Below are 25,813 nucleotides of genomic sequence, written 5' to 3'. Positions count from 1 at the left end.
TATCTGACCGTCCCTGATTGTTTTCCTGGCAGACACTGATAGACCCAACCACTCTCATTCACAGCCCAGCACAGAATGGCATTCTGCTAGGGCACCTCTCTGCCCGCTGCAGCACTGATTGGCTCATCCACCCACTTCCTCTGAGAGTCATGTGAGAACCTATCTTCTTCCTTCCTAATGCTTTTTCCCTTCTGACATGTGCATTGGATTTGTCCGAAACAAACCTGAAAATATTTGGGTTCGGTCAGAACCGGTTTGCTGATCCTTATTCTAACTGCCCATCAGCCCCCTTGTTATGTAACCTCGTGATAGGCGCACCTGAGCCATCTAAATCTCCGTGTCAACCTTCCCTAAACCCACACTTGGCGCTTGCGTGGTACACCTGAAAACCACCGCATGCGCAGAGTATCTGGCCCTGTGTAGGCAGAGTTAGCAATTAGCAAGGTTTTTCTGAGATTTTATTACTGATGACCTATCCTAGGATGACAGACGCTACTGTGTAAAACAGCAGGAACCCAGCAGGTATGGAAGCCGCTCAGGGCGGGCCCCATATTTAAAGACCTGGCATCCAGTGCACTTGTACACCTGATGTCGGGAAGGGGTTATATCTGTTGCACAGGATTTGAAAAACATGGCTGCTTTCTTCGAAAAATCTGTGCCATGTCTGCCTAAGTGACCGAAACTGTGCTGCAATACCACATGCAACCTGTGGACAGGCGGGGGTGCTGTTTTTGGAAGAAAGCAGCCATGTTTTTGCCGATCTTATCGTACTAAAACAACGGAGAATGTAGACCAACTGGGCGCGTGCTCACCCTGAAAGAAGAAAATGAATTGCAGGACGTAACAAAGGCCAACATGGTAAAAACAGACCGATAGGATTTGACGGCACAATATCGTCTGCTGCATTAATTTTTAGGGGAATAATCCCAAAAGGTTTACTGAAAAGGGGTGCACGATATGGGAATTTTGTGCGATTGCGATTAGGGCCCTAAAAATTATTGCGATATTTTAAAGGGAATTGTGCTAGAGGTCTATTTGCTTGGATTTTCCCATATGAGCCGCTGACGCGGCCAGGTATGACATAGTTATGGGGGGGGATCTGTGGAGGACGCTGTTATGGGGGGGGGGGGGGGAATCTGTGGAGGACGCTGTTATGGGGGGGGGGAGATCTGTGGAGGACGCTGTTATGGGGGGGGGAGATCTGTGGAGGACGCTGTTATGGGGGGGGGAGATCTGTGGAGGACGCTGTTATGGGGGGGGGGGGATCTGTGGAGGACGCTGTTATGGGGGGGGGGATCTGTGGAGGACGCTGTTATAGGGGAATCTGTGGAGGACGCTGTTATAGGGGAATCTGTGGAGGACGCTGTTATGTGGGGGGGGATCTGTGGAGGACGCTGTTATGTGGGGGGGATCTGTGGAGGACGCTGTTATGTGGGGGGGATCTGTGGAGGACGCTGTTATGTGGGGGGATCTGTGGAGGACGCTGTTATGTGGGGGGATCTGTGGAGGACGCTGTTATGTGGGGGGATCTGTGGAGGACGCTGTTATGTGGGGGGATCTGTGGAGGACGCTGTTATGTGGGGGGGATCTGTGGAGGACGCTGTTATGGGGGGGGGGGATCTGTGGAGGACGCTGTTATGGGGGGGGGGATCTGTGGAGGACGCTGTTATGGGGGGGGGGATCTGTGGAGGACGCTGTTATGGGGGGGGGAATCTGTGGAGGACGCTATTATGGGGGGGGGGATCTGTGGAGGACGCTGTTATGGGGGGGGGGGGATCTGTGGAGGACGCTGTTATGGGGGGGGGGATCTGTGGAGGACGCTGTTATGGGGGGGGGGGGATCTGTGGAGGACGCTGTTATGGGGGGGGGATCTGTGGAGGACGCTGTTATTGGGGGGGGGATCTGTGGAGGACGCTGTTATGGGGGGGGGATCTGTGGAGGACGCTGTTATGGGGGGGGGATCTGTGGAGGACGCTATTATGGGGGGGGATCTGTGGAGGACGCTGTTATGGGGGGGATCTGTGGAGGACGCTATTATGGGGGGGGGATCTGTGGAGGACGCTGTTATGGGGGGGGGGGGATCTGTGGAGGACGCTGTTATGGGGGGGGGGATCTGTGGAGGACGCTGTTATGGGGGAGGGATCTGTGGAGGACGCTGTTATGGGGGGGGGGGATCTGTGGAGGACGCTGTTATGGGGGGGATCTGTGGAGGACGCTGTTATGGGGGGGGGGATCTGTGGAGGACGCTGTTATGGGGGAGGGATCTGTGGAGGACGCTGTTATGGGGGAGGGATCTGTGGAGGACGCTGTTATGGGGGAGGGATCTGTGGAGGACGCTGTTATGGGGGAGGGATCTGTGGAGGACGCTGTTATGGGGGGGGGATCTGTGGAGGACGCTGTTATGTGGGGGGATCTGTGGAGGACGCTGTTATGGGGGGATCTGTGGAGGACGCTGTTATGGGGGGGGGATCTGTGGAGGACGCTGTTATGGGGGGGGGGATCTGTGGAGGACGCTGTTATGGGGGGGGGATCTGTGGAGGACGCTGTTATGGGGGGGGGATCTGTGGAGGACGCTGTTATGGGGGGGGGATCTGTGGAGGACGCTGTTATGGGGGGGGGATCTGTGGAGGACGCTGTTATGGGGGGGGGATCTGTGGAGGACGCTGTTATGGGGGGGGATCTGTGGAGGACGCTGTTATGGGGGGGGGATCTGTGGAGGACGCTGTTATGGGGGGGATCTGTGGAGGACGCTATTATGGGGGGGGGGGATCTGTGGAGGACGCTGTTATGGGGGGGGGATCTGTGGAGGACGCTGTTATGGGGGGGGGGATCTGTGGAGGACGCTGTTATGGGGGGGGGATCTGTGGAGGACGCAGTTATGGGGGGGGGATCTGTGGAGGACGCTGTTATGGGGGGGGATCTGTGGAGGACGCTGTTATGGGGGAGGGATCTGTGGAGGACGCTGTTATGGGGGGGGATCTGTGGAGGACGCTGTTATGGGGGGGGATCTGTGGAGGACGCTGTTATGGGGGGGGGATCTGTGGAGGACGCTGTTATGGGGGGGATCTGTGGAGGACGCTGTTATGTGGGGGGATCTGTGGAGGACGCTGTTATGTGGGGGGATCTGTGGAGGACGCTGTTATGTGGGGGGATCTGTGGAGGACGCTGTTATGTGGGGGGATCTGTGGAGGACGCTGTTATGTGGGGGATCTGTGGAGGACGCTGTTATGTGGGGGGATCTGTGGAGGACGCTGTTATGTGGGGGGATCTGTGGAGGACGCTGTTATGTGGGGGGATCTGTGGAGGACGCTGTTATGTGGGGGGATCTGTGGAGGACGCTGTTATGTGGGGGGATCTGTGGAGGACGCTGTTATGTGGGGGGATCTGTGGAGGACGCTGTTATGTGGGGGGATCTGTGGAGGACGCTGTTATGTGGGGGGATCTGTGGAGGACGCTGTCTGTGGAGGACGCTGTTATGTGGGGGATCTGTGGAGGACGCTGTTATGGGGGAATCTGTGGAGGACGCTGTTATGGGGGAATCTGTGGAGGACGCTGTTATGTGGGGGGGATCTGTGGAGGACGCTGTTATGTGGGGGGGGATCTGTGGAGGACGCTGTTATGTGGGGGGGGATCTGTGGAGGACGCTGTTATAGGGGAATCTGTGGGGGACGCTGTTATGGGGGAATCTGTGGGGGACGCTGTTATGGGGAATCTGTGGGGGACGCTGTTATGGGGGAATCTGTGGGGGACGCTGTTATGGGGGAATCTGTGGGGGACGCTGTTATGGGGGAATCTGTGGGGGACGCTGTTATGGGGGAATCTGTGGGGGACGCTGTTATGGGGGAATCTGTGGGGGACGCTGTTATGGGGGAATCTGTGGGGGACGCTGTTATGGGGGAATCTGTGGGGGACGCTGTTATGGGGGAATCTGTGGAGGACGCTGTTATGGGGGAATCTGTGGAGGACGCTGTTATGGGGGAATCTGTGGAGGACGCTGTTATAGGGGAATCTGTGGAGGACGCTGTTATAGGGGAATCTGTGGAGGACGCTGTTATAGGGGAATCTGTGGAGGACGCTGTTATGTGGGGGGGATCTGTGGAGGACGCTGTTATGTGGGGGGGATCTGTGGAGGACGCTGTTATGTGGGGGGGATCTGTGGAGGACGCTGTTATGTGGGGGGATCTGTGGAGGACGCTGTTATGTGGGGGGATCTGTGGAGGACGCTGTTATGTGGGGGGATCTGTGGAGGACGCTGTTATGTGGGGGGATCTGTGGAGGACGCTGTTATGTGGGGGGATCTGTGGAGGACGCTGTTATGTGGGGGGATCTGTGGAGGACGCTGTTATGTGGGGGGATCTGTGGAGGACGCTGTTATGTGGGGGGGATCTGTGGAGGACGCTGTTATGTGGGGGGATCTGTGGAGGACGCTGTTATGGGGGAATCTGTGGAGGACGCTGTTATAGGGGAATCTGTGGGGGACGCTGTTATAGGGGAATCTGTGGGGGACGCTGTTATAGGGGAATCTGTGGGGGACGCTGTTATAGGGGAATCTGTGGGGGACGCTGTTATAGGGGAATCTGTGGAGGACGCTGTTATAGGGGAATCTGTGGAGGACGCTGTTATAGGGGAATCTGTGGAGGACGCTGTTATAGGGGAATCTGTGGAGGACGCTGTTATAGGGGAATCTGTGGAGGACGCTGTTATAGGGGAATCTGTGGAGGACGCTGTTATAGGGGAATCTGTGGAGGACGCTGTTATAGGGGAATCTGTGGAGGACGCTGTTATAGGGGAATCTGTGGAGGACGCTGTTATAGGGGAATCTGTGGAGGACGCTGTTATAGGGGAATCTGTGGAGGACGCTGTTATAGGGGAATCTGTGGAGGACGCTGTTATAGGGGAATCTGTGGAGGACGCTGTTATAGGGGAATCTGTGGAGGACACTTATGGGGGACTTGTGGATGGCACTGTTATAGGGGATGTGTGCTATGACACATAGGGCCATGAGGGGGGCCAGCATAAGACACACATATAGCATCTTATGCTGGTCCCCCTCATGTGTCCTAAACTGCAATAAACATAACTGGCTTTGTGTGTGAAGTATTTTACTACTGTGTGAAACAAGCTCTCTGCTATTGATAAAATGGCGAGCCTCTGTAGTCTGTATCTGTACTCACTGTCACAGTACTATGAATGCACTGCAGCGAGCGGCAGCGAGGTGGCCGGCCGGCGCGTGACTGACGTCACTTAGTAACGCTCCTCCCACTTCAGGAAGCAGGAGCGTTACTAAGTGACATCAGTCACGCGCCGGCCGGCCACCTCGCTGCCGATCGCTGCAGTGCATTCATCGTAATAGTGAGTACAGAGGCTGGCTATTTTATCAATAGGAGTCAGAGAGAGAGCTTGTTTCACACAGTAGTAAAATACTTTACACAAAAAGCCAGTTATGTGCGCGGGGCCCCTTCATATATATTCGCTGCATTTTCGGGGCGGCCAAATCGCCATATCGCATTTGGCGATTATCGCGATTCGATTATTTTTTCGATATATCGTGCAGCCCTAGTCGCCACCTATAACTGCTTCAGGTGTGTCTTGGTTCAGTTAGGGTACTTTCAGACTTGCGTTGTTTGATTCCGGCAGGCAGTTTCGTTGCCTCATCAGGCAAACTGTATGCAAACGCATGTCATTTATTCTGACTGATCGGGATCCTGATCAGTCTGAAAAATGCCTGATCAGTCAGAATAAATGCATTGCAATACCGGATCCGTTTTTCCGGTGTCATCAGGCAAAACGAATCCAGTATTTTTTTTTTTTCTCATTTTCAAAAGGTCTGCGCATGCGCAGACCGGAAGGACGGATCCGGCATTCTGGTATTTTGATCCGGCACTAATACATTCCAAAATGCCGGCATTCAGGCAAGTCTTCAGTTTTTTTCGCCGGAGATAAGTCAAAATGACTGAACTGAAGACGTCCTGATGCATCCTGAACGGATTACTCTCCATTCAGAATGCATGGGGATAAAACTGATCAGTTATTTTCGGTATAGAGCCCCTGTGACGGAACTCTATGCCGGAAAAGAAAAACACTAGTGTGAAAGTAGCCTTAGGGCTCTTTCACACCTGCGTTCTTTTCTTCCGGCATAGAGTTCCGTCGTCGGGGTTCTATGCCGGAAGAATCCTGATCAGTTTTATCCTAATGCATTCTGAATGGAGAGAAATCCGTTCAGGATGCATCAGGATGTCTTCAGTTCCGGACCGGAACGTTTTTTGGCCGGAGAAAATACCGCAGCATGCTGCGCTTTTTGCTCCGGCCAAAAATCCTGAACACTTGCCGCAAGGCCGGATCCGGAATTAATGCCCATTGAAAGATCCGGCCTTAAGCTAAGCGTTGTTTCGGCGCATTGCCGGATCCGACGTTTAGCTTTTTCTGAATGGTTATCATGGCTGCCGGGACGCTAAAGTCCTGGCAGCCATGGTAAAGTGTAGTGGGGAGCGGGGGAGCAGTATACTTACCGTCCGTGCGGCTCCCGGGTGACATCAGGGCGCCCCACGCGCATGGATGACGTGATCGCATGGCACGTCATCCATGCGCATGGGGAGCTCTGACGTCATTCTGAAGCGCCCCGGGAGCCGCACGGACTGTAAGTATACCGCTCCCCCCTACTACTATGGCAACCAGGACTTTAATAGCGTCCTGGCTGCCATAGTAACACTGAACGCATTTTGAAGACGGATCAGTCTTCAAATGCTTTCAGTTCACTTGCGTTTTTCCGGATCCGGCGTGTAATTCCGGCAAGTGGAGTACACGCCGGATCCGGACAACGCAAGTGTGAAAGAGGCCTTAGATCAAGGTCACCTCAATCAGCCCAGACAGAGCCACAGTATTTTGGCAACACATACAACTAGCACACACGACATTAAAAGGGTGAGGCTGACAAACATATGCAGGGTCATGCACAGAGCTCGGCACGTGTCTGTGACCTCTGGGTATGCTGATATACAGCGCAGTCCTGGTTTCCCTGCCTGTCACTCGCGATCACGATTCAACCTCCTAATTCTGAGGCTACATTTGAAGTCTCTCCTTAAAGGGATTCTGTCGCCAGGATTAACGCTACAGCAATATTTATATGTGCCCATTAGTCTCCATGCATGTGTTTACAATGATCCCACTGTTTATGCTCTGTGTGTGTGTTAGATTCTTATAAAAACCAATCTTATTGATATGTAAATCACCTCTGTCAGGAGCCCAAGGGGTTGTCCCACGATATGTTGGCGCCCATCGATCCGGAGCCCAGCACCGCCTAACACTTAATTTATTCACTCCACTATCCCTGACGTCAGTACTTCTCAGTGCCGTAATCTCGCGCAGAGTGAGCCGGCGCATGCGCAGTTGATTCGTCAAAGCCCGTGCCAGTAGTCCGCAGACTACAGTGTCGCCTGCGCGAGATTACGGCACTGAGAAGTACTGACGTCAGGGATAGTGGAGTGAATAAATTAAGTGGTAGGCGGTGCTGGGCTCCGGATCGATGGACGCCAACATATCGTGGGACAACCCCTTGGGCTCCTGACAGAGGTGATTTACATATCAATAAGATCGGTTTTTATAAGAATCTAACACACACTGAGAGCATAAACAGAGGATCATTGTAAACACTGCATGGAGACTAATGGGCACATATAAATATCGCTGTAGCGTTAATCCTGGTGACGGAATCCCTTTAATGCTCTACAAGAACCAACAACTCATCAGGAGCGGCGTGGAGAAGTAAATCAGGATAGATTGCGTCACTACAAAAATAACATCGCTGTGTGCCGCTGAGGGCGTGCACATAGCTGAACAGAGCCGCCGGCACTACGACGGCCGCCCAGCGTCAGAGCTAAAATAGCAGTAGCCACACCTACAGGGAGGAGCCTGCCCACTGGGATGTCCAATCATGTGAGAGGCAGGAAGTACTACTCCTCCCCCCGTGTATGGAGTTATCGGCTAGATCCTGGGGGAGGATAATGTGTATTTTTTTCCAAGGTAAATACCTTGCTATTTCCTTCAGTCCTTGCCTGAGCAATTGGCCTCTACAGATCTTGCTAGGTATCTCTAGCTTGCTAGAGCTTGTAAAAGTGCTATTACCGGTATCTGTTTGTCTGTCTGATTCCTGACCTGTGCATAGCATTGATTTACATGAACTCTACTGCCCCTTACCTCAGCCTGTTTCCATGCACTACCTGTTCCCTCGGTGCCATACACCGATGTCTCTGATCCCAGTGCATCAGCAGCCAACCACACCAGAACTATTCCAAAGAGGTAGTGGCCTGGTGGCTCCCCTACAGACGATTCCAGATCCATGTATTGGAAGTAAAGGGTAAATACCAGGCAGCTTCAAGGATAATGCTCTTTAGCCCAGATGTTTAGGAAACATTAGAGGTGCATTTTGAATTAAAAAAAATTACTTACTTAAGGCCATGTTTTATTTTATTGATATTTTCATTGCCATATCGTTCTTATCCTCAATGTTTGGTAAATCATATAAAGCTGCTCTGATCTGCAACTCAAAAGCAACTATTTGTAGAGAAAACAAAATTACAGAAGCCACAGACAAAAAGGATTCCATGTACTGAGCAGTCAGTATAAAAAATATAAATAAAAATCATTATTTTTATCAAAAGTTGATCATAAGCAGAAAGTACTGTGGCACAGTATCTGAATACTCTCATTATTCGCAAAGCAGAGCGAACCTGTCAAAATAAGTGTGTGGGTGCTTAGCTGCTAGTAACTAGGGGGAAAAAAAAAAGATAAATGACTCAACATGAAACATTCAAGTTTGAACTCTGCAACTTGTCCATGCCGCCCCTTCCCGAAATAAATGATGTGATGGTCTTCATCTAAGATGATCCGTTATTCACCTTGTTTTTTGGAGAGATATCTGCAAAAGGAAAAAGAAGAGGGAGATGGTGGGGGCTCGATCTCTGGGACCCACAATGATTCTGATTCTACAAAGCCTCCAGTGTGGAAATTTTGCATGGGTGCTTGATCTACAACTGAAACAAAAGAAACGTCCAGCACGTAGTATGTTAAAGCGCTGCATCATCTTTATTCCATTGTGGATACAGTCAATGTACAAAGCAGTGGTCATCACCTCCCGTCAAACCGACATGTTTCAAACCAAACGGTTCTTAATCATGATCTGAGAAGAACCGTTTGGTTTGAAACATGTCGGTCTGACGGGAGGTGATGACCACTGCTTTGTACATTGACTGTATCCACAATGGAATAAAGATGATGCAGCGCTTTAACATACTACGTGCTGGACGTTTCTTTTGTTTCAAGTGTTCATACTGAGCCAGCCTTGGCTTGTCAGTGCACTGTGGATTACTGGTGAGCTGGACTTTTACTCTTTCTAATGTGCTTGATCTAAAACTCTTGTGACCAAGTGGAACAAAACTTTTCATAGTGTTGCTGTACTTTAAAAAAAAAAATTGTGCTTCTCTCTCCTTGATCTAGCGATCAGTGGGTGTCTCGCCAGTCAGACCTCAAGATCAAAAACTTTGATGTCAAAAGTTTTTTCAAACTGCAGTTACCACTTTAAGCTAGCCACAGAGGTCAGACAAAATCTGCACTGTATTTGCAATGTCCGTTTGCCATATGTGTCATGAAAACTCATGGTGCATAACCCATCAGCAATTATTCACCTGATGGAGGGCAAAATTGGGTCCTTTCAGCCTCTATTGGGTATATATTTTTATTTCAGTTACGGATGACTTATGACAATATATACAGTGACATACAATAGGAAATCCTCTCAAAATAATTAACCAATTAACAGTTTAAATACTCCCATAAATGAGTGAGTATTCCAGGATTGGGTTCCTTATATAGCAAGCTTCCTAGTGTGTGGTACCTAAGAAAAGAATCAATCACACTGGCTCCCTTCCGCTCCGGTGTTTTGTCATTCTGGTGGACCTTATCGAGATGTGAGTCTCTGGAAATCCGCCAATCAGCAGCCCCACACACATTCACACACCCCTGCAAATCCTCCAATCAGTATCCTGCAGGTGCAAATGTAGGCGGGTCCTGGCGGCGGAGGACTGCATGCAGCTCAACCAGTCCTTCAAAGGCATCGCGATCTGCCTGTGGAAGAGCAGAGGAGACACCTAGGACCTGCCTACATTTGCACCCGCAGGATTGTGATTGGAGGATTTGCAGGGACTCACATCTCGATAAGGTCCACCAGAATGACAGAACACCGGCTATGTTTGGCGATCCTCTGTTCCCCGGCTTGTTTACTATCAGCTGGGGTCACGTGTGCCGCAGCAGTAAATGAATGGTCTCAGCAGTGATGTGTCCAAAAGAGGCACATGACCGAGCAGTAAAGTGCCGCTTGGGGACACGTTACCACTGAGGCTGCAGCAACACGAAACCCCAGCCGTACCCTGGTGGGTCCTAGCATAGGACCACAGCAAAGTGGAGTATTGTTTTCTTACATATCACACGCTAGAGAACTTACTTTAAAAGGGACCCAATCCTGGAATATCCTTTTAAGGTGCTTATACATATTAAAAGGGGCTGAACCCGGACATCCCTCCATTTTCACCCCAGCAGCCCCCCTGACATGAGCATCAGAGCAGTTCATGCTCTGATGCTCTCCTTTGCCCTGAGCTCAATTGCGCAGGGCAAAGGTATTTTTTGGAGATCCGGTGACGTATCAGGGCTCTCCATGGGGCTGCTAGGAACCACGGTGACGTCACCGGCACTGATGGGCGGGATTTACCTCTGCCCTAGCCAGTAAAACGGCTAGAGCATAGCTAAAGCCCGCCCCTCAGAGCCGGTGACGTCACCGAACGGGTGGAAGTTTACGCACGGCAGTGTGTTACTGAAAACAAAAGATCCCGTGCCCTGCGCGATTTAGCGCAGGGCAAGGGAGCGCACCGGAGCATGAGATGCTCCGATGCTAGCCTCAGGGGGGCTGTCTGGGTGAAAATAAGGGTATGTCCAGGTTCAGCTCTGAACCCGGACAACCCCTTTAAGTGTTGGCTGAACGTGACTTATTTCTCTCGACACCGGCATAAACATGTATTCACGCACGGTTCAGACACAGCTTGAACATGCATGGTTATTTCAATGAGAAAGGAATAACATGAAATCAACATGTCTGATTCTTCTTTTCCCCAACATCTGCCTTTGAGGGAGACTTGGGTGGCTCCCAGACACATTACAATGTAGGCCAATCTCGCTAAAATCGACAAGTTTTGTCTAAAATCTATGGGCAGCTTTAGACTTTAGTCAGCCATACCAGACATTGTTTAAAGGCATCTGCCAGCAATTTAATGTCTATGAGGCTCAGCAGACACTGCTTCTCACAAAAGGATCCCCCATCGTACATTATAACTTGTCACATCATTTGTTTCCCCAAGAGATAAGAGGTACCAGAGGGGTCTTGCTGCTCCTCCCTGCTAGCTAAATGAACTGTGTTTGGCAGAGCCAAAAATTTTGATTGTTAGGAGGTTCAGGTCTGACAGTTATCTCAAAACTATGAGGAGTGACATGCATATATGAGGAAAGCACAATGCTTACCTTTCCCAGTGTTTATGGTTAAGCTCTGAAAGGTCATCTAGTTTAGCAATTTCTTTAAGGTACTGAGATAGCTTCAAAAGTTCTTTATCTTTATCTCGATTCAAATGTGCTTTCATGAAAGGCCTGATCTGTTCAAGACGGAAAAGGTGATAGTTATGAAATAGAATAGACAGACAGGCAAGGCAGATAGATAGCTAGTTTAACCCCTTGGATACCAAAGTATTTTTTCTTTTAAATTTTTCTTTCCCATCTTCCTTGAGCCATAACTTTTTTATTTTTCTGTTCACGTATCCATATGAGGGTTTATTTTTGGCATCAATTATGATGCCATACAATTTGGTGGGAAGCGGGAAAATAATGGGGTCGAATTGGGGGAAAAAAACGTAATTCCTCCACCGTTTAACGAGTTTTGCCCCTATGGAGTTCACTTTGTGGCAAAACTGATGCTCTTCATTCTCTGGGTCAGTACGATTGCAACGATACCACATGTGTATAGGTTTTTATGTCTAAATAGTGTAAAAAGAAACTAAAAGTTTGAAAAAAATAAAATAAAAAATTCTTTACATCACCATTTTCTGACCCCCATAACTTTTTAAATAGTTATTTCTACTGAGCTTTTTGGGGGATCATTTTTGGAGGGACTATCTGTAGTTTTGATACCATTTTGGAGTGTGTGTGACTTTTTCATCACATTTTTGGTAAAAGAAGCGATGACAATATGGCGAATCGGCCATTTTTACCCTTTTTTCAGTTACGCCGTTCACCGCATTGAAAAAATATTTTTATATTTTAATAGTAATGGCGGATTCGGACACGGTGATGCCCATGATGTTTATATTTCTTATCTATGTATTTTTTAATTCTATGGAAAGGGGGGTGATTTAAATTTTTAGATTTGTTATGGTTTTGTAGCTCTTGTTTGAGGCTACAAGACTAATTTTTTATTTTTATTTCTGTACTATCATGTTTCATGATCCAAGATGATGCCAGAAATGCTTGTTTCTTACGTTGGCCTGCCACCTGCTGGCCAAAATAACAATTGCAACTTAAATATCCTGGGTCTCTTTAGAGAGAACCAGCGTATTGAATTCAATTACAGCCTCTCTCAATGGCCGCAGAGAATGCCAGTAAGAAGCCCGAAGGCGTGCGCTTCCGGGTTTTTTAGCTTTTAGATGCCGTGATCACTTCTAATAACGGCATCCAAAGGCTTTAGTGACTGCGATCAGCATTATGCCGGTCACAGTCATTAGCCGCGGGTCTCTGGTATTTAAAACAGTGGAGACCTATCGTTCAAGCACCGTACATGTATGGCGCTGGTAGCAAAAGGGTTAAACACCCTTTTATATTGGCCAATGATAAGGAACGATATGTAAGAACACTTGTTCCCAATATTTGCCCCTTATAAATTTGTCAGTGATCAGCTGCAAACGAGAAGACATTTTTTTGTCAGGTGATCAAATCATTCATTTAGAGGAGATGAATACTGCATGTAAATGCATGTAACAAGCGGGCAACATTCCTATGACTGCTTGTTCCCGATCACTGGTGCTCTATCAGTGTAATAGAGCTCTCTATCACCTATACTAGTAAAATATTGTAGGCGGTAACCGATAATATTCATGAGGTGAATGTCAATTAAATCTACAAATAGGACTAGATATCTCAACATGCTGTGGCATAGCACACACACAATGGCCTGCATTTGTGACTTTGCCTAGACTTTGTTGTTAAGTGCGCCAAAATTTCATGCATTTGTGACACATATGGGTGGCTAGTTTCAGATATAATAATGTTCAGAAACGAATAGTCCACTGCGTCTGGGGGAAGGCAGTGCTTAGCAGGAATGTGGGTGTGGCTTAGTAAAAAGGTGAGCATAGCGTAAAGGGTTGTACGGTTTCATGACATTGATAAACTATCCTCAGGATAGGCCATCAATATCAGATCCCGGGGGAGTGGGGGTCCCGACTCCCAGCACACCGGTTAATTAGCTGTCTGATGGGACAGCGATTCCCGTGTGAGCACTGGGTCCTCTAAAAATGTTTAAATGCACGCCTTAAGTTTTGCAGTGGTGGTGCAGTGTAATTACAGCTGTCTGTCCCATTCACTTGAAAGGGAGAGGAAGGTGTAATTGCACTGCACTACCGATACAAACTGGCCGGCGCGCATGTAAACATTTAAAGCGGCTGTCACCAGGAACAACCCTATTAAACTAGACATACAGCTGCAGTTTTTAATCATATGCAAAATGAGCAATTGGAACACCAGGAGGTGGGGCTGAATCCTTGGAGCACTGCTTTGTAACACCCTGCGATCTACACACTCCCCCCTCCCCTTGATTGACAGGGTTAGACACGCTGAGGGCAGAGCTGCGTCCTAGCATCTACATATCATATACTCTATGTACTATAGCTTCACCACTCTGAGATCTGCTCAGAAATATAATATACATATTACTGCTTTATTCACAAGCACAATATATGATTAGAAAGATAAACCTTACTATAGTGAGAATAGTGTTTTTTCTTAGAAACCTATTACTGGTTTCTTCACAGACAATATATGATTATAATAAAACTATTAATATTATATTCTAAAAAACATTTCTGAATACGATAAGGGTATAGACTTTTATTAGGAGTTAAATGTGGAAAAAGAAGAAAATATCTAAAGAAAAAATACAAATAAAATTGCAGTCTCTTCCAGGATTCAAACTTGGGATCTCTACATGCAACACCAAATGCTTACCACCAAGCTACAGCATTACTACATAGCAAAATGTATTTTCTATGCTTAGAAGCTTACACATATTACTGGTGTCTTTATAATCATATATTGTTTTTGTGGATAAAGCAGTAATATGTAGATTAGCTTTCTGAACAGATCTCAGAGTGGTGAAGCTACAGTACATAGTGTATAGGATATGTAGATGGTAGGACACAGCTCTGCCCTCAGCATGTCTAGCCCGACGATCAAGGGAGAGCTCTAGGTACAAAGTGAGCCAAATAGAAGGTGGTGTAAAGTCAGACAAGTGTCTAATCATGCACCAAATCTATCATCTAGCAAGAACCACTGTGATGAATTTAGTGCATCGTCAGACTGCCTAAGTTTACACTGTCTACATTTTAGACAGGATTAGTAAATCTGTCCCATAGTTTTCTACATAGTTCACTAACCTTTAAACCATTCTGTGGATTCATAAGGAAATTCCGACCGATATCATCAAACATTATGGTATTCTTCTTACTATAGAACTCACCATATTTGCCCCATATCACCCCAAGAGGCTTCACCTAACAAACAAAATGCACAGCTTATAACGTAAGGGTAGTAACTTCCCAACAGGTTATTGCAGGAAGACACAGTCATGGAACACGACAAGATAAATGGCTTTAAAATGTCAGAAATAGCAATGAAGCGATTTTGAGTTAAGAAATACCAAGACATAATTCTTTTACATGAGGGAATCGCACCTCAGCTATTCATTAAGGTATATTGATCAGCAGAGTTGTAAAGGAATTGTATGCACATCAATATTTCCATCTCAGCCATTGTGGGACTTAGGATCCTGCTCTGGTGATGAGCGTCTTGCTTAGACCTTACCGACAGGGGTGTGGAAATAAAAAATAAAAAAAATACTTGTCGAAGGACTAAAGCGGGGGCTCGATCTACTTGTCCCGCATGACAATCTACTTGTCCTGATACAAAAAATAATTTAAAATCAAAACCATATTTCAATGCACCGCCACGCTTCCTTATGCAGGGAGGTGGCTGGCTTGCGTTCCAGTCTTTGTGGTGTGAAATGACTCTAAGTTTAGTCCTCGTTCACACCAGATGATTCTGTCCATTCGGCACTACATCGCGGCCGGCTCACTATGTTGTGGGGCAGGAGGGGGCGTGACGTTCCTTTGAAGTGAATGGCACCGTAGCCACAGCCGAAGGCGATCGGATGCAGGGGATCGAAAGGCACAATTATACCTGAGGCCTGGTCAAAATGCTGCTTGCAGCATTTTGTTTGGACTGGACCGCAAGCATAATGTGCCTTGCGATCCTGTGCAGCCGATCGCATTGCAGCCGTTGGGCATGGTTATGGTGCCAATCACTTTAACAGACCACTACGGCCCCTCCTGCCCCACAATATAGTTAGCCGGCCGCAATGCGGTGCAGTGCATTCTGGACAGAATCAGGCTGGAACGCACTGCCTGGTGTGAACGAGGCCTTAATGTGATCACAGCAATTAGTTTAGTGCACACATTTCTACCCGTACCACTAGGTGGTTTAGGCAAATTAGCTGCTGATGTGGCATGGAAAGGACCCCCCCTCACCTTCCCAGTTTGACAACACCTGCAGAAAGGGGGTTCTCTGAGGGATGCTGGCAGAGTTGAGAGTTCCATCAATGCCCCTGGCTCTGTCACTGCTCCTCCCCCCCGTGCTGGAGACGTGACAGAACCTTCATTGCTCCACCCCTCCAGCTCTGTCATTACGCCCCCCCCCCCCCCCCCCCCACTCTGTCACCGCGGCTGCGTCACTGCTCTACGCCCAGTGCTCGGTCACCGCTAGTGTTGAGCGAACCCAGTGAAGTTCGGGTTCAGCCAAACTTGACCCCGAACCCAGACCCCATTAAAGTCAATGGGGACCCGAACTTCACTTTATTATTCTCTGTTATAACATGGTTATAACGGAAAATAATACTATTAGCTTTTTCAGATCTGAGTTTTCATGATTGTGAAAACTCAGATCCAATGGTATATTATAACACAGAGGCATTCCCATGGTGATGGGGACGCTTGAAGTTAAAATATAGCATCGGATTGGAGAAAACTCAGATCCGATGGTATATTGTAAACCCGAGGCGTTCCCATGGTGATGGGGATGCACCACTGACAGGGAGCTGCCACCCGCGGCACCTGAGGGGTTAATTGCGTGGACGGCAGCTCCCTGTCAGAGGTCGAGTGCCGGGAATGTTTCTACAATGTTTGCATTGGTAGGCAGTGCGCCCTCCTCCCCTACTGGTATTAAAATCATTGGTGGCAGTGCGCCCCCCCGGTATTAAAATCATTGGTGGGTAGTAGGGCTGCACAATAAAATCGAAAAAATAATCGAATTACTAAGTGACGTCAGTCACGCGCTGGCCGCTCGCTGCAGTGCAGTGCATTCATAGTGACAGTGAGTACAGAGGCCGGACCTGTTATCAATAGGAGAGACATTGTTTCACACAGGAGTAAAATACTTTACACGCAAAGCCAGTTATGTGCGCAGTTTAGGACACATGAGGGGGACCAGCATAAGATGCTATATGTCTTATGCTGGCCCCCCTCATGGCCCTATGTGTCATAGCACACATCCCCTATAACAGCGTACTCCACAGATCCACCCCATAACAGTGCCATCCACAGATCCCCCATAACACTGTCCTCCACAGATCCCCCATAACAGCGTCCTCCACAGATCCCCCATAACAGCGTCCTCCACAGATCCCCCATAACAGCGTCCTCCACAGATCCCCCATAACAGCGTCCTCCACAGATCCCCCATAACAGCGTCCTCCACAGATCCCCCATAACAGCGTCCTCCACAGATCCCCCATAACAGCGTCCTCCACAGATCCCCCATAACAGCGTCCTCCACAGATCCCCCATAACAGCGTCCTCCACAGATCCCCCATAACAGCGTCCTCCACAGATCCCCCATAACAGCGTCCTCCACAGATCCCCCATAACAGCGTCCTCCACAGATCCCCCATAACAGCGTCCTCCACAGATCCCCCATAACAGCGTCCTCCACAGATCCCCCATAACAGCGTCCTCCACAGATCCCCCATAACAGCGTCCTCCACAGATCCCCCATAACAGCGTCCTCCACAGATCCCCCATAACAGCGTCCTCCACAGATCCCCCATAACAGCGTCCTCCACAGATCCTCCTTAACAGCGTCCTCCACAGATCCCCCATAACAGCGTCTTCCACAGATCCCCCATAACAGCGTCCTCCACAGATCCCCCATATAACAGCGTCCTCCACAGATCCCCCATATAACAGCGTCCTCCACAGATCCCCCATATAACAGCGTCCTCCACAGATCCCCCACAACACAGCGCCCTCCACAGATCCCCCACAACACAGCGCCCTCCACAGATCCCCCACAACACAGCGCCCTCCACAGATCCCCCACAACACAGCGCCCTCCACAGATCCCCCACAACACAGCGCCCTCCACAGATCCCCCACAACACAGCGCCCTCCACAGATCCCCCACAACACAGCGCCCTCCACAGATCCCCCACAACACAGCGCCATTCACAGATCCCCCACAACACAGCGCCATTCACAGATCCCCCACAACACAGCGCCATTCACAGATCCCCCACAACACAGCGCCATCCACAGATCCCCCACAACACAGCGCCATCCACAGATCCCCCACAACACAGCGCCATCCACAGATCCCCCACAACACAGCGCCATCCACAGATCCCCCACAACACAGCGTCATCCACAGATCCCCCATAACTATGTCATACCCAGCCGCGTCAGCGGCTCATATGGGAAAATCCAAGCAAATAGACCTCTAGCACAATTCCCTTAAAATATCGCATATCGTTATCGCAATTTTTAGGGCCCTAATCGCAATCGCACAAAATTCCCATATCGTGCAGCCCTAGTGGACAGTGCACCCCATTCTCCCTCCCTATTATTGGTGAAAGCGGCAGTTCCGATCGGAGTCCCAGCAGTGTAATGCTGGGTCTCCGATTGGTTGTAACTCACAGGTCTGTGCGGCGCATTGCTTATGCTTATAGCAATGCGCCGCACAGACCTGTGAGTTACAAGAAGAAGGAGCGCCGGGCGGCCACAGCGCATGTAAGTATAATGCTGCTGAGTAACTGACCATGGCAGACAGGACTTCAGTAGCGTCCTGGCTGCCATGGTAACCGATCGGAGCCCCAGCATTACACTGCTGGGACTCCGATCGGAACTGCGCTGCCACCAATGATGGAGGGGGGAGGGCGGACTGCCCACCAATGATTTTAATACTGGGGGTGTGGGGCGCACTGCACACCAATGATTGTAATACCGGGAAGGGGCGCACTGCCCACCAATGATTGTAATACCAGGGAGGGGGGGCGCACTGCCCACGAATGCATACATTGTAGAAACATTCCCGGCACCCGACCTCTGACAGGGAGCTGCCATCCACGCCAATTAACCCCTTAGGTGCCGCGGATGGCAGCTCCCTGTCAGAGGTGCATCCCCATCACCATGGGAACACCTAGGGTTTAGAATATACCATCAGATCAGAGTTTTCTCCAATCCGATGGTATATTTTAACTTCAAGCGTCCCCATCACCATGGGAATGCCTCTGTGTTATAATATACCATCGGATCTGAGTTTTCACAATCACCATCACCATGGGAACGCCTCTCCACGCCGATCCACTGTGTCCATGCTCCGGTAAACAAAGCCATCTCAGCCCTGCTACTTGCCCGCAGCAGGGCTAAGCTACTGAACAAACTACCTGCCCGGGGCCCGGAACTGCTTGTCCCGGGCGTCGGGCGATACGATTTCCACACCCCTGTACCGATCACCTAAATTATGATCTGGACAAAAAAAACTCTAAGAAAGAGAGGAGAATCATGTGACTCTCGTATCACTTGAAGACGCTACTACCAACTGATTATGGGGATGTATACAGTGTAATGTTACAGGTGTCAGTTTAGGGAATTCTTATCCAAGTTACTTGTATAGAACGTCTGGGGTGGCCGTATGGAAATGGGAGAAAGGGTAGAAGTTGTCTTCCACAACCAAGAAACCAGCGCACATTTTCCAAAGGAACCATGTAAAATGGAAAGACTGAATCTGGTTGCCATAGGCAAGTACAGATCTCCTTTGCACTACTTTTTAAAATGAACCTCAAGGTCTTTTGACCAAGCTCTCTACCTCTGAAGTCAATTCAAAGACTAAATTGAAGAACTACTCATATAGTGATTTCATGTTGGGACAGATTCAGGTTTTCGTCCAGGTCTCTCATCTACTGGTCTTCCCATGAGGACATGGCAGGTGGGGCCGGCGGCAATGGGTGTCAAGGCAGGTGTGAAGAGCCTGTTAGACTTGCTGCTCTTGATAGGGTTGGCAAGGCATATTAAAGTCCTCTCCGACTGTCGTGGGGGAGGGACTAATGTCAAATTCACAATTCTGATAAAAAACAGGATTGTGCTTCATCGAAATGGTAAATTAATCAAATTAATGTCATTAACCTAGGGCTAAACTCTGGTTTCAGGCACAAATTTATCGAAAAATCCACCGTGTACATACCCTCATCTATTTAACTAGCAGTGATACATTTTGGGACTGCTGTTGTTGGGAATACTTATCTGAAAGGATTGTTTTAACCTCTTTGTGCACCTGGGTGTCACTGTACGCCCGAGGTGTGCGAGGAGTGTATGGCGTGAGCTCACACGCTTCATGTTCAGAGACATTGATGTTGGAATGAAACGAAGTTGGAATGTGTTTAATTATTGTTTCTATGAGGTGTTCCCCGATGCATGCCATATGCTTACATCAATGAGGCCTCTTCTGGGTGTGTGCACTGTGATCATGGCTGCACTGTCCAATATGAAAGTGATCTTGTAATTGGCATTTGTGCTGACACCCAACTCCTAGATAAAGAAAAAGAAAGAACAATTCAGGTTGACGCTTGCTTCAAGATGTATTTTATATGCACAGAATGCATCAAAACTTTCCTATTCTTTGCCAAATAAAGTGGAAAATGTTATTCCCACCTTGTAAAGTGATGACAGTTGCTAGGATATGCCACCACTTTATGATCGGTGGGGGTCCAGCCTCCAGGAACCCACCGATACTGAGAATGGAGGGGGCACAGCAATGATCCAGTGCTGCAGGCCCTTCACAGTCTTGCTCTGTACAGCAGTGCCCATTCAGCCATTGTGTAAGGAACTGAAGCTGTCCCAGTCAAGTGAAAACGGCCCACTACAGTTCCTAGGTGGCCGGGATAGATGCTGTGCATCTGCTGCGGTGTCTTCATTCTCATGATCAGTGAGGGTTCCATAGCATAGACTAGGGCTGCAGTAAACGATTATTTTAGTAATCAAGTATTCTATCGATTATTTTTTACGATTAATCGAGTAATCTAATAAGAAAAAATGAATTAATAGACTGTTTTCCTTTATAAAAACTTATCAGAACCCCTGCCATCAGTCCCCAACACCCTTCGTTCCCCCCTGTGTGATCAGCCCAAGTGCATCAGTTCCCGCAGTGCCATCAGCTTTACTATCCCCCTAGTGCAGGCATGTCCAAACTGCGGCCCTCAAGCTGTTGCAAAACTACAACTCCCAGCATGCCCTAATAGCTGTAAGCTATCCAAGCATGCTGGGAGTTGTAGTTTTGCAACAGCTGGAGGGCCGCAGTTTGGACATGCCTGCCCTAGTGCCATCAGCTCCCCCCCCCACCCCAGTGCCTTCAGCTCCACTATCCCAGTGCCATCAGCCCCTCCCTGCCATGTCCCCCACTCCCCCAGTGCCATCAGCCCCTCCAGGTCCCCCAGTGCCATCAGATCAGCCCCTCCAGGTCCCCCAGTGCCATCAGATCAGCCCCTCCAGGTCCCCCAGTGCCATCAGATCAGCCCCTCCAGGTCCCCCAGTGCCATCAGATCAGCCCCTCCAGGTCCCCCAGTGCCATCAGATCAGCCCCTCCAGGTCCCCCAGTGCCATCAGATCAGCCCCTCCAGGTCCCCCAGTGCCATCAGATCAGCCCCTCCAGGTCCCCCAGTGCCATCAGATCAGCCCCTCCATGTCCCCCAGTGCCATCAGATCAGCCCCTCCATGTCCCCCAGTGCCATCAGATCAGCCCCTCCATGTCCCCCAGTGCCATCAGATCAGCCCCTCCATGTCCCCCAGTGCCATCAGATCAGCCCCTCCATGTCCCCCAGTGCCATCAGATCAGCCCCTCCATGTCCCCCAGTGCCATCAGATCAGCCCCTCCATGTCCCCCAGTGCCATCAGATCAGCCCCTCCATGTCCCCCAGTGCCATCAGATCAGCCCCTCCATGTCCCCCAGTGCCATCAGATCAACCCCTCCATGTCCCCCAGTGCCATCAGATCAGTCCCTCCATGTCCCCCAGTGCCATCTGCCCCTCCATGCCATCAATTGCCAGCTGTCCCCCTTCATTGCCATGTCCCCAGCGGCAGTGAAATAAAATACTTACCTTTCCTGTAGGGGCGCCACTCCACAGCTCCTTCCTCTTCTTGTCTGCGCGCTGCACAGGATCCTGACATCACACAGCGTCGGGTCATAGTGCACGTAAGCGCGCACTATGACCTGACGATAAGTGAGGATCCAGTGAAGCGCGGTACGGGCCAGCAGATGACCACGGAGAGGTAAGTAATAGCAAGCGCTTCACTCCCGCTCCGTGGTCACATGACACAAACAAATCCTCAATGCAAAAAATTTTATTCAATCGAGTAATCGTTTCAGCCCTAGAATGGACACCCAAAGTGATGGCATACCCTAGCGATATCCTACTCCTTCAACCTCAGACTAGAGTCTCGACCATTTGTAAACTGCAGAGATGGTAATGCAGCCAAAAGGTGAGCAGGACATGTCAACCACTGAAATCAAAAGGATAATAATACGCTAATAATTCATCGTCTAAAATCTACAGACAAGTGACAAATAAGCACCAAAGATGAATGACCAGGAAATAAAATAGGGGCAGCTCATGAACCAGGGGGGGGGGGAAAGCTCCCAAGCCATGTCAAAGACTGCAGTAGAATGAAAAATGATGATTACACTTACTGGTAATTGGATTTTCCAGACCTCACGACAGAACCACAGAGAGAGGATCCGCCCCCAGGGACAGGAAACATACAGAATAAAAAGGTGGAGCCTCTCTCCCACCTGGTTTATAGAGCGTGAGAGTGACTCCAACAGATTTGCTCAATAGAGACATTAGATCTTACTGCCAAAGAGGTGGAGATTGCACGAGTAGAATGTGCTTTAAGAGAGAAAGGAGGAGAATTTCCAGACAAAGTGTAAGCCAGGGAAATAACGGTCTTAATCCATCTGGCTAGAGAACTCTTTGAAGCTACCTTGCCCTTATTTACACCTGAAAAAAGGACAAATAGGTAACGTAAAAGGCATCTCCCAACATCTAGGCAGTGGAACTCCCTCTCTTTCTCGTTTTTGGGATTATCAAAAAAAAGTTGGAAGCACTATCTCCTGGAGTCTATTATATTTTGATGGAACCTTTAGTAAAAAGGAAGGATCTGGTTTAAGAACTACCCCATCATCAAAAATTTACATAAAAGGGGGGTTGATAGAGATAGCCTGGATCTCATTGATTATTCTTGTAGAGGTTAAAGCCACCAATAGGAATAACTTGAATGTAAGGAGTTTAAAAAAGCAAGATGACAAGGGTTCAAAGGGGGACCTGGTCAAGGCATTTAGCACTAGATTTAAGTCCCATGGGGCCATACTGGGTGCTTTACCCGGAAGCATTCTGTCTATTGCCTTAAAGAACCTTACTACCCATGGGTTAGTGGCAAAGTTTCTGTAAAAAAGGGCAGAAAGTGCTGAACCTTATGAATGCCCTTTGCTAGCCCCATAGACAACCCTTTACGAAGAAATTCCAGGACCTGAAAGACCGAAGTCTCCGATGGTAGTAAATCTGATCTGATCCCCAAAAAAAGATTTTTTTCCAAATTGTGGCATAGATCGACACAGTCACGGCTTTCCTACTTTTTAACAAGGTGGATAGATACCTAGGGCTTCTGAAAACCCTTGTTTTATTAATAGCGCCCTTTTCAAATTCCAGGCCGTAAGGTGTAGACCCCTGACATTCGGATGACAAACTGGACCCTGCATGAGAAGGTCTGGGATCTCTTGAAGGATCCAGGGATCGGTTATCGACATGGATCTTAGAAGGAAAAACCATGCCCTTTTTGGCTAAAAGGGGGCTATTACAATCATATTTGCACTCTCGTCTCGGTTCTTTTTTAGAACTAGGAGGAATCAGCTGGAAAGGAGGGAATGCATAACCTAAGGGGAAATTCCACATCGGATTTAGAGACCACTCTCCCTGTCTCAACTGATGTCGACTCAGGAAATCCGCCTGGAAGTTCTCCTTGCCTCTTATATGGAGAGCAGAAATGTGACTGACCTTCCCTTACAGGCTTTGAAACAAAAGTGTTGCTTCTTTCATGAGGGAAGTTGACCTTGTTACCCCCTGATGATTTATGTAAGCAACTGCTGACTGATTGTTCGACATTATTCTTACGTTTTTTTCAAATGAATAAAAGGTATTGCTGCCTCCAAAGCTAGTCTTACAGCTAGCAACTCCTTTCTGTTCGAGGAAAACGTTCTCTGCACCGGAGACCACCTCCCCTGAATGACTTGGTTCAGAAATTGTGCACCCAACCCAAAGGGGCTGGCATCCATTGTTAACAATACTGGATTGGCATGATTCAAAGTAATCCCCGATTCAGATTCGACTCTTCTTCCCACCAGGTCAGATCTTTTAGTGTCCTTTTTGAGATCACTATCCTTGACTCCAATTATTTCCCGCTCTTTTTTTAGTGCAAAAAGGATCTCTGTAGACCCCGAGCATGGAACTGAGCCAATGCTACCGCAGGAATACAGGAGGTTAGCGTCCCCAATACTGACGTTGCTTTCCGAATAGTTAGGCTCTGCGACGATTTTAGTAATTTTATTTTTTCGTTTGTACACGAGAGATCCTTTCCTTTGTCAGGAAAACTCTCTGGACCACTGAATCCAGGAGCAGACCTAGGAACAGCTGACAAGTCTTCGGTACAATTCGGGATTTCTTAAAATGCATTATCCAATCTAATTCTTTTAAAATCACCTTCTGCACTGCTGTCACACAGTTTTCCTGAGAGCTTGCTAGAATCAGAAAATCGTCTAGATAGATAAGGCAGGAATAGAATATTTTCTTTTGTCATGAATGAGGCTACTTCTGCAATCACCTTTGTGAATATTCTGGGAGCCATAGAAAGGCCGAACAGAAGCGTTGATGCAAGGGGTGTATGGGGATGTGATAATACGCATCCTTCAGGTCTAGAACTGCCATGAAACTATTTGGAAATAGTAAATGGATCGTAGATTTCACTGTCTCCATTTTGAACTTTTTTTTTTAGAAGGTGTCTGTTTAGCTGCTTTAAGTTTATAATCGTGCGAAAGCAGTTGTCCGTTGTTTTTTTCTAGAAAAAAAAGAGGCGAGTAGTACCCCTTCTCTTGTTCCCCCTCTGGAACTGGGGTTAGCCCCAGTTTTTCTAATAGATCTAAAATCTCTGTCTCCATTGCCAACAAACCTGAAGACTATCCCTGAGCTTGTGACTATAAATCTTTGAGGGGGTTTTGTATGAAAATTTAGCTGTAAGCCTTCTCCTATGAGCCTTTGGACACATTCCACCTGCTATCTTTTCCCTTGCGGAAAGGAAAAACTTTAACCTTCCTCCCACAGCGCTCCTGGCATCATTGCTGGGACGTTTTTTTAGGCTGAGGGGAAGAATTTCCAAACAAGATTCCTCTGCTCTCAAACCCCTTTATTTTTTTGTCGCTAACTCAACCTCTTCCTCGAAATCCAGATGAGGAAAGAAATTGACGTCTGGATCTGAAAAAGGAGGTGGAGGTAAACCCTATTGCCAGACTGGGAAATTTCCTTTTTCTATCTGCGGCTTTTTCCAAAAGGAATTCTAGTTCAGGGCCAAACAAAAACTCCTGGAGATGGCTACGTCAATCTTGGGTTCTTTATCCCATGAAGAAGAAGGCTCATCAAAGGGGTACTTCCTTTTCAAACTTCTGGGAGTAAAAGCTTTCCTATCTGGTTTCTTCCATTCTTTATTAATGAGGGCCATAATTCTTTTATGTAAGGGGAAGCATCTTTATTTCTTGAAGCCCTTCAAATACGGAATCGACCATAGACTTATCATCTTTAACATCTTCTAATTGTAGTGTAGAACGAATATCCTTTAATAATTTATCTGTGTCTTCAACAGGAAATAAACTTTTTCCCTCCACATCATCTCCAGAGGATGAGGAATACGGAGATTTGCCTGGCTCCTGCTCTTGTTCACTATCGGCTGCAGAATCCACTTCTGACGACCAGCCTTCTGTAGATTTTTTCTGACGTTTACAGGTTTTTAAGGAAGAGTTTACCTCAGATCTAATAAGTGACTTCATATTTTTCAAAAAGCTAGGAGATTCCTCCGCCACCGTTTTGACA

General features: G+C 48.3%; 1 protein-coding gene across 1 annotated transcript in view; it reads right to left on the bottom strand.

Annotated features, from left to right (window-relative positions):
* Positions 1 to 8,445: 8,445 nt before the first annotated feature.
* Positions 8,446 to 25,813, bottom strand: part of UBLCP1 (ubiquitin like domain containing CTD phosphatase 1) — a 29,712-nt gene continuing 12,344 nt past the window's right edge. Inside the window, exons 7-10 of the mRNA XM_044281262.1 lie at positions 20,115 to 20,213; positions 14,736 to 14,852; positions 11,563 to 11,690; positions 8,446 to 8,914 (exon numbers count right to left, since the gene is read on the bottom strand). Coding sequence (XP_044137197.1) covers positions 8,887 to 8,914; positions 11,563 to 11,690; positions 14,736 to 14,852; positions 20,115 to 20,213 — 372 coding nt within the window. The 3' untranslated portion in view covers positions 8,446 to 8,886. The remainder of the gene's footprint in view (positions 8,915 to 11,562; positions 11,691 to 14,735; positions 14,853 to 20,114; positions 20,214 to 25,813) is intronic.

This window comes from Bufo gargarizans, chromosome 2 (genome assembly GCF_014858855.1).
Source record: "Bufo gargarizans isolate SCDJY-AF-19 chromosome 2, ASM1485885v1, whole genome shotgun sequence".
Lineage (NCBI taxonomy): Eukaryota > Metazoa > Chordata > Amphibia > Anura > Bufonidae > Bufo > Bufo gargarizans.
The sequence above is the reverse complement of the archived record's forward strand: the minus strand, read 5'-3'. Positions and strand labels throughout refer to the sequence as shown.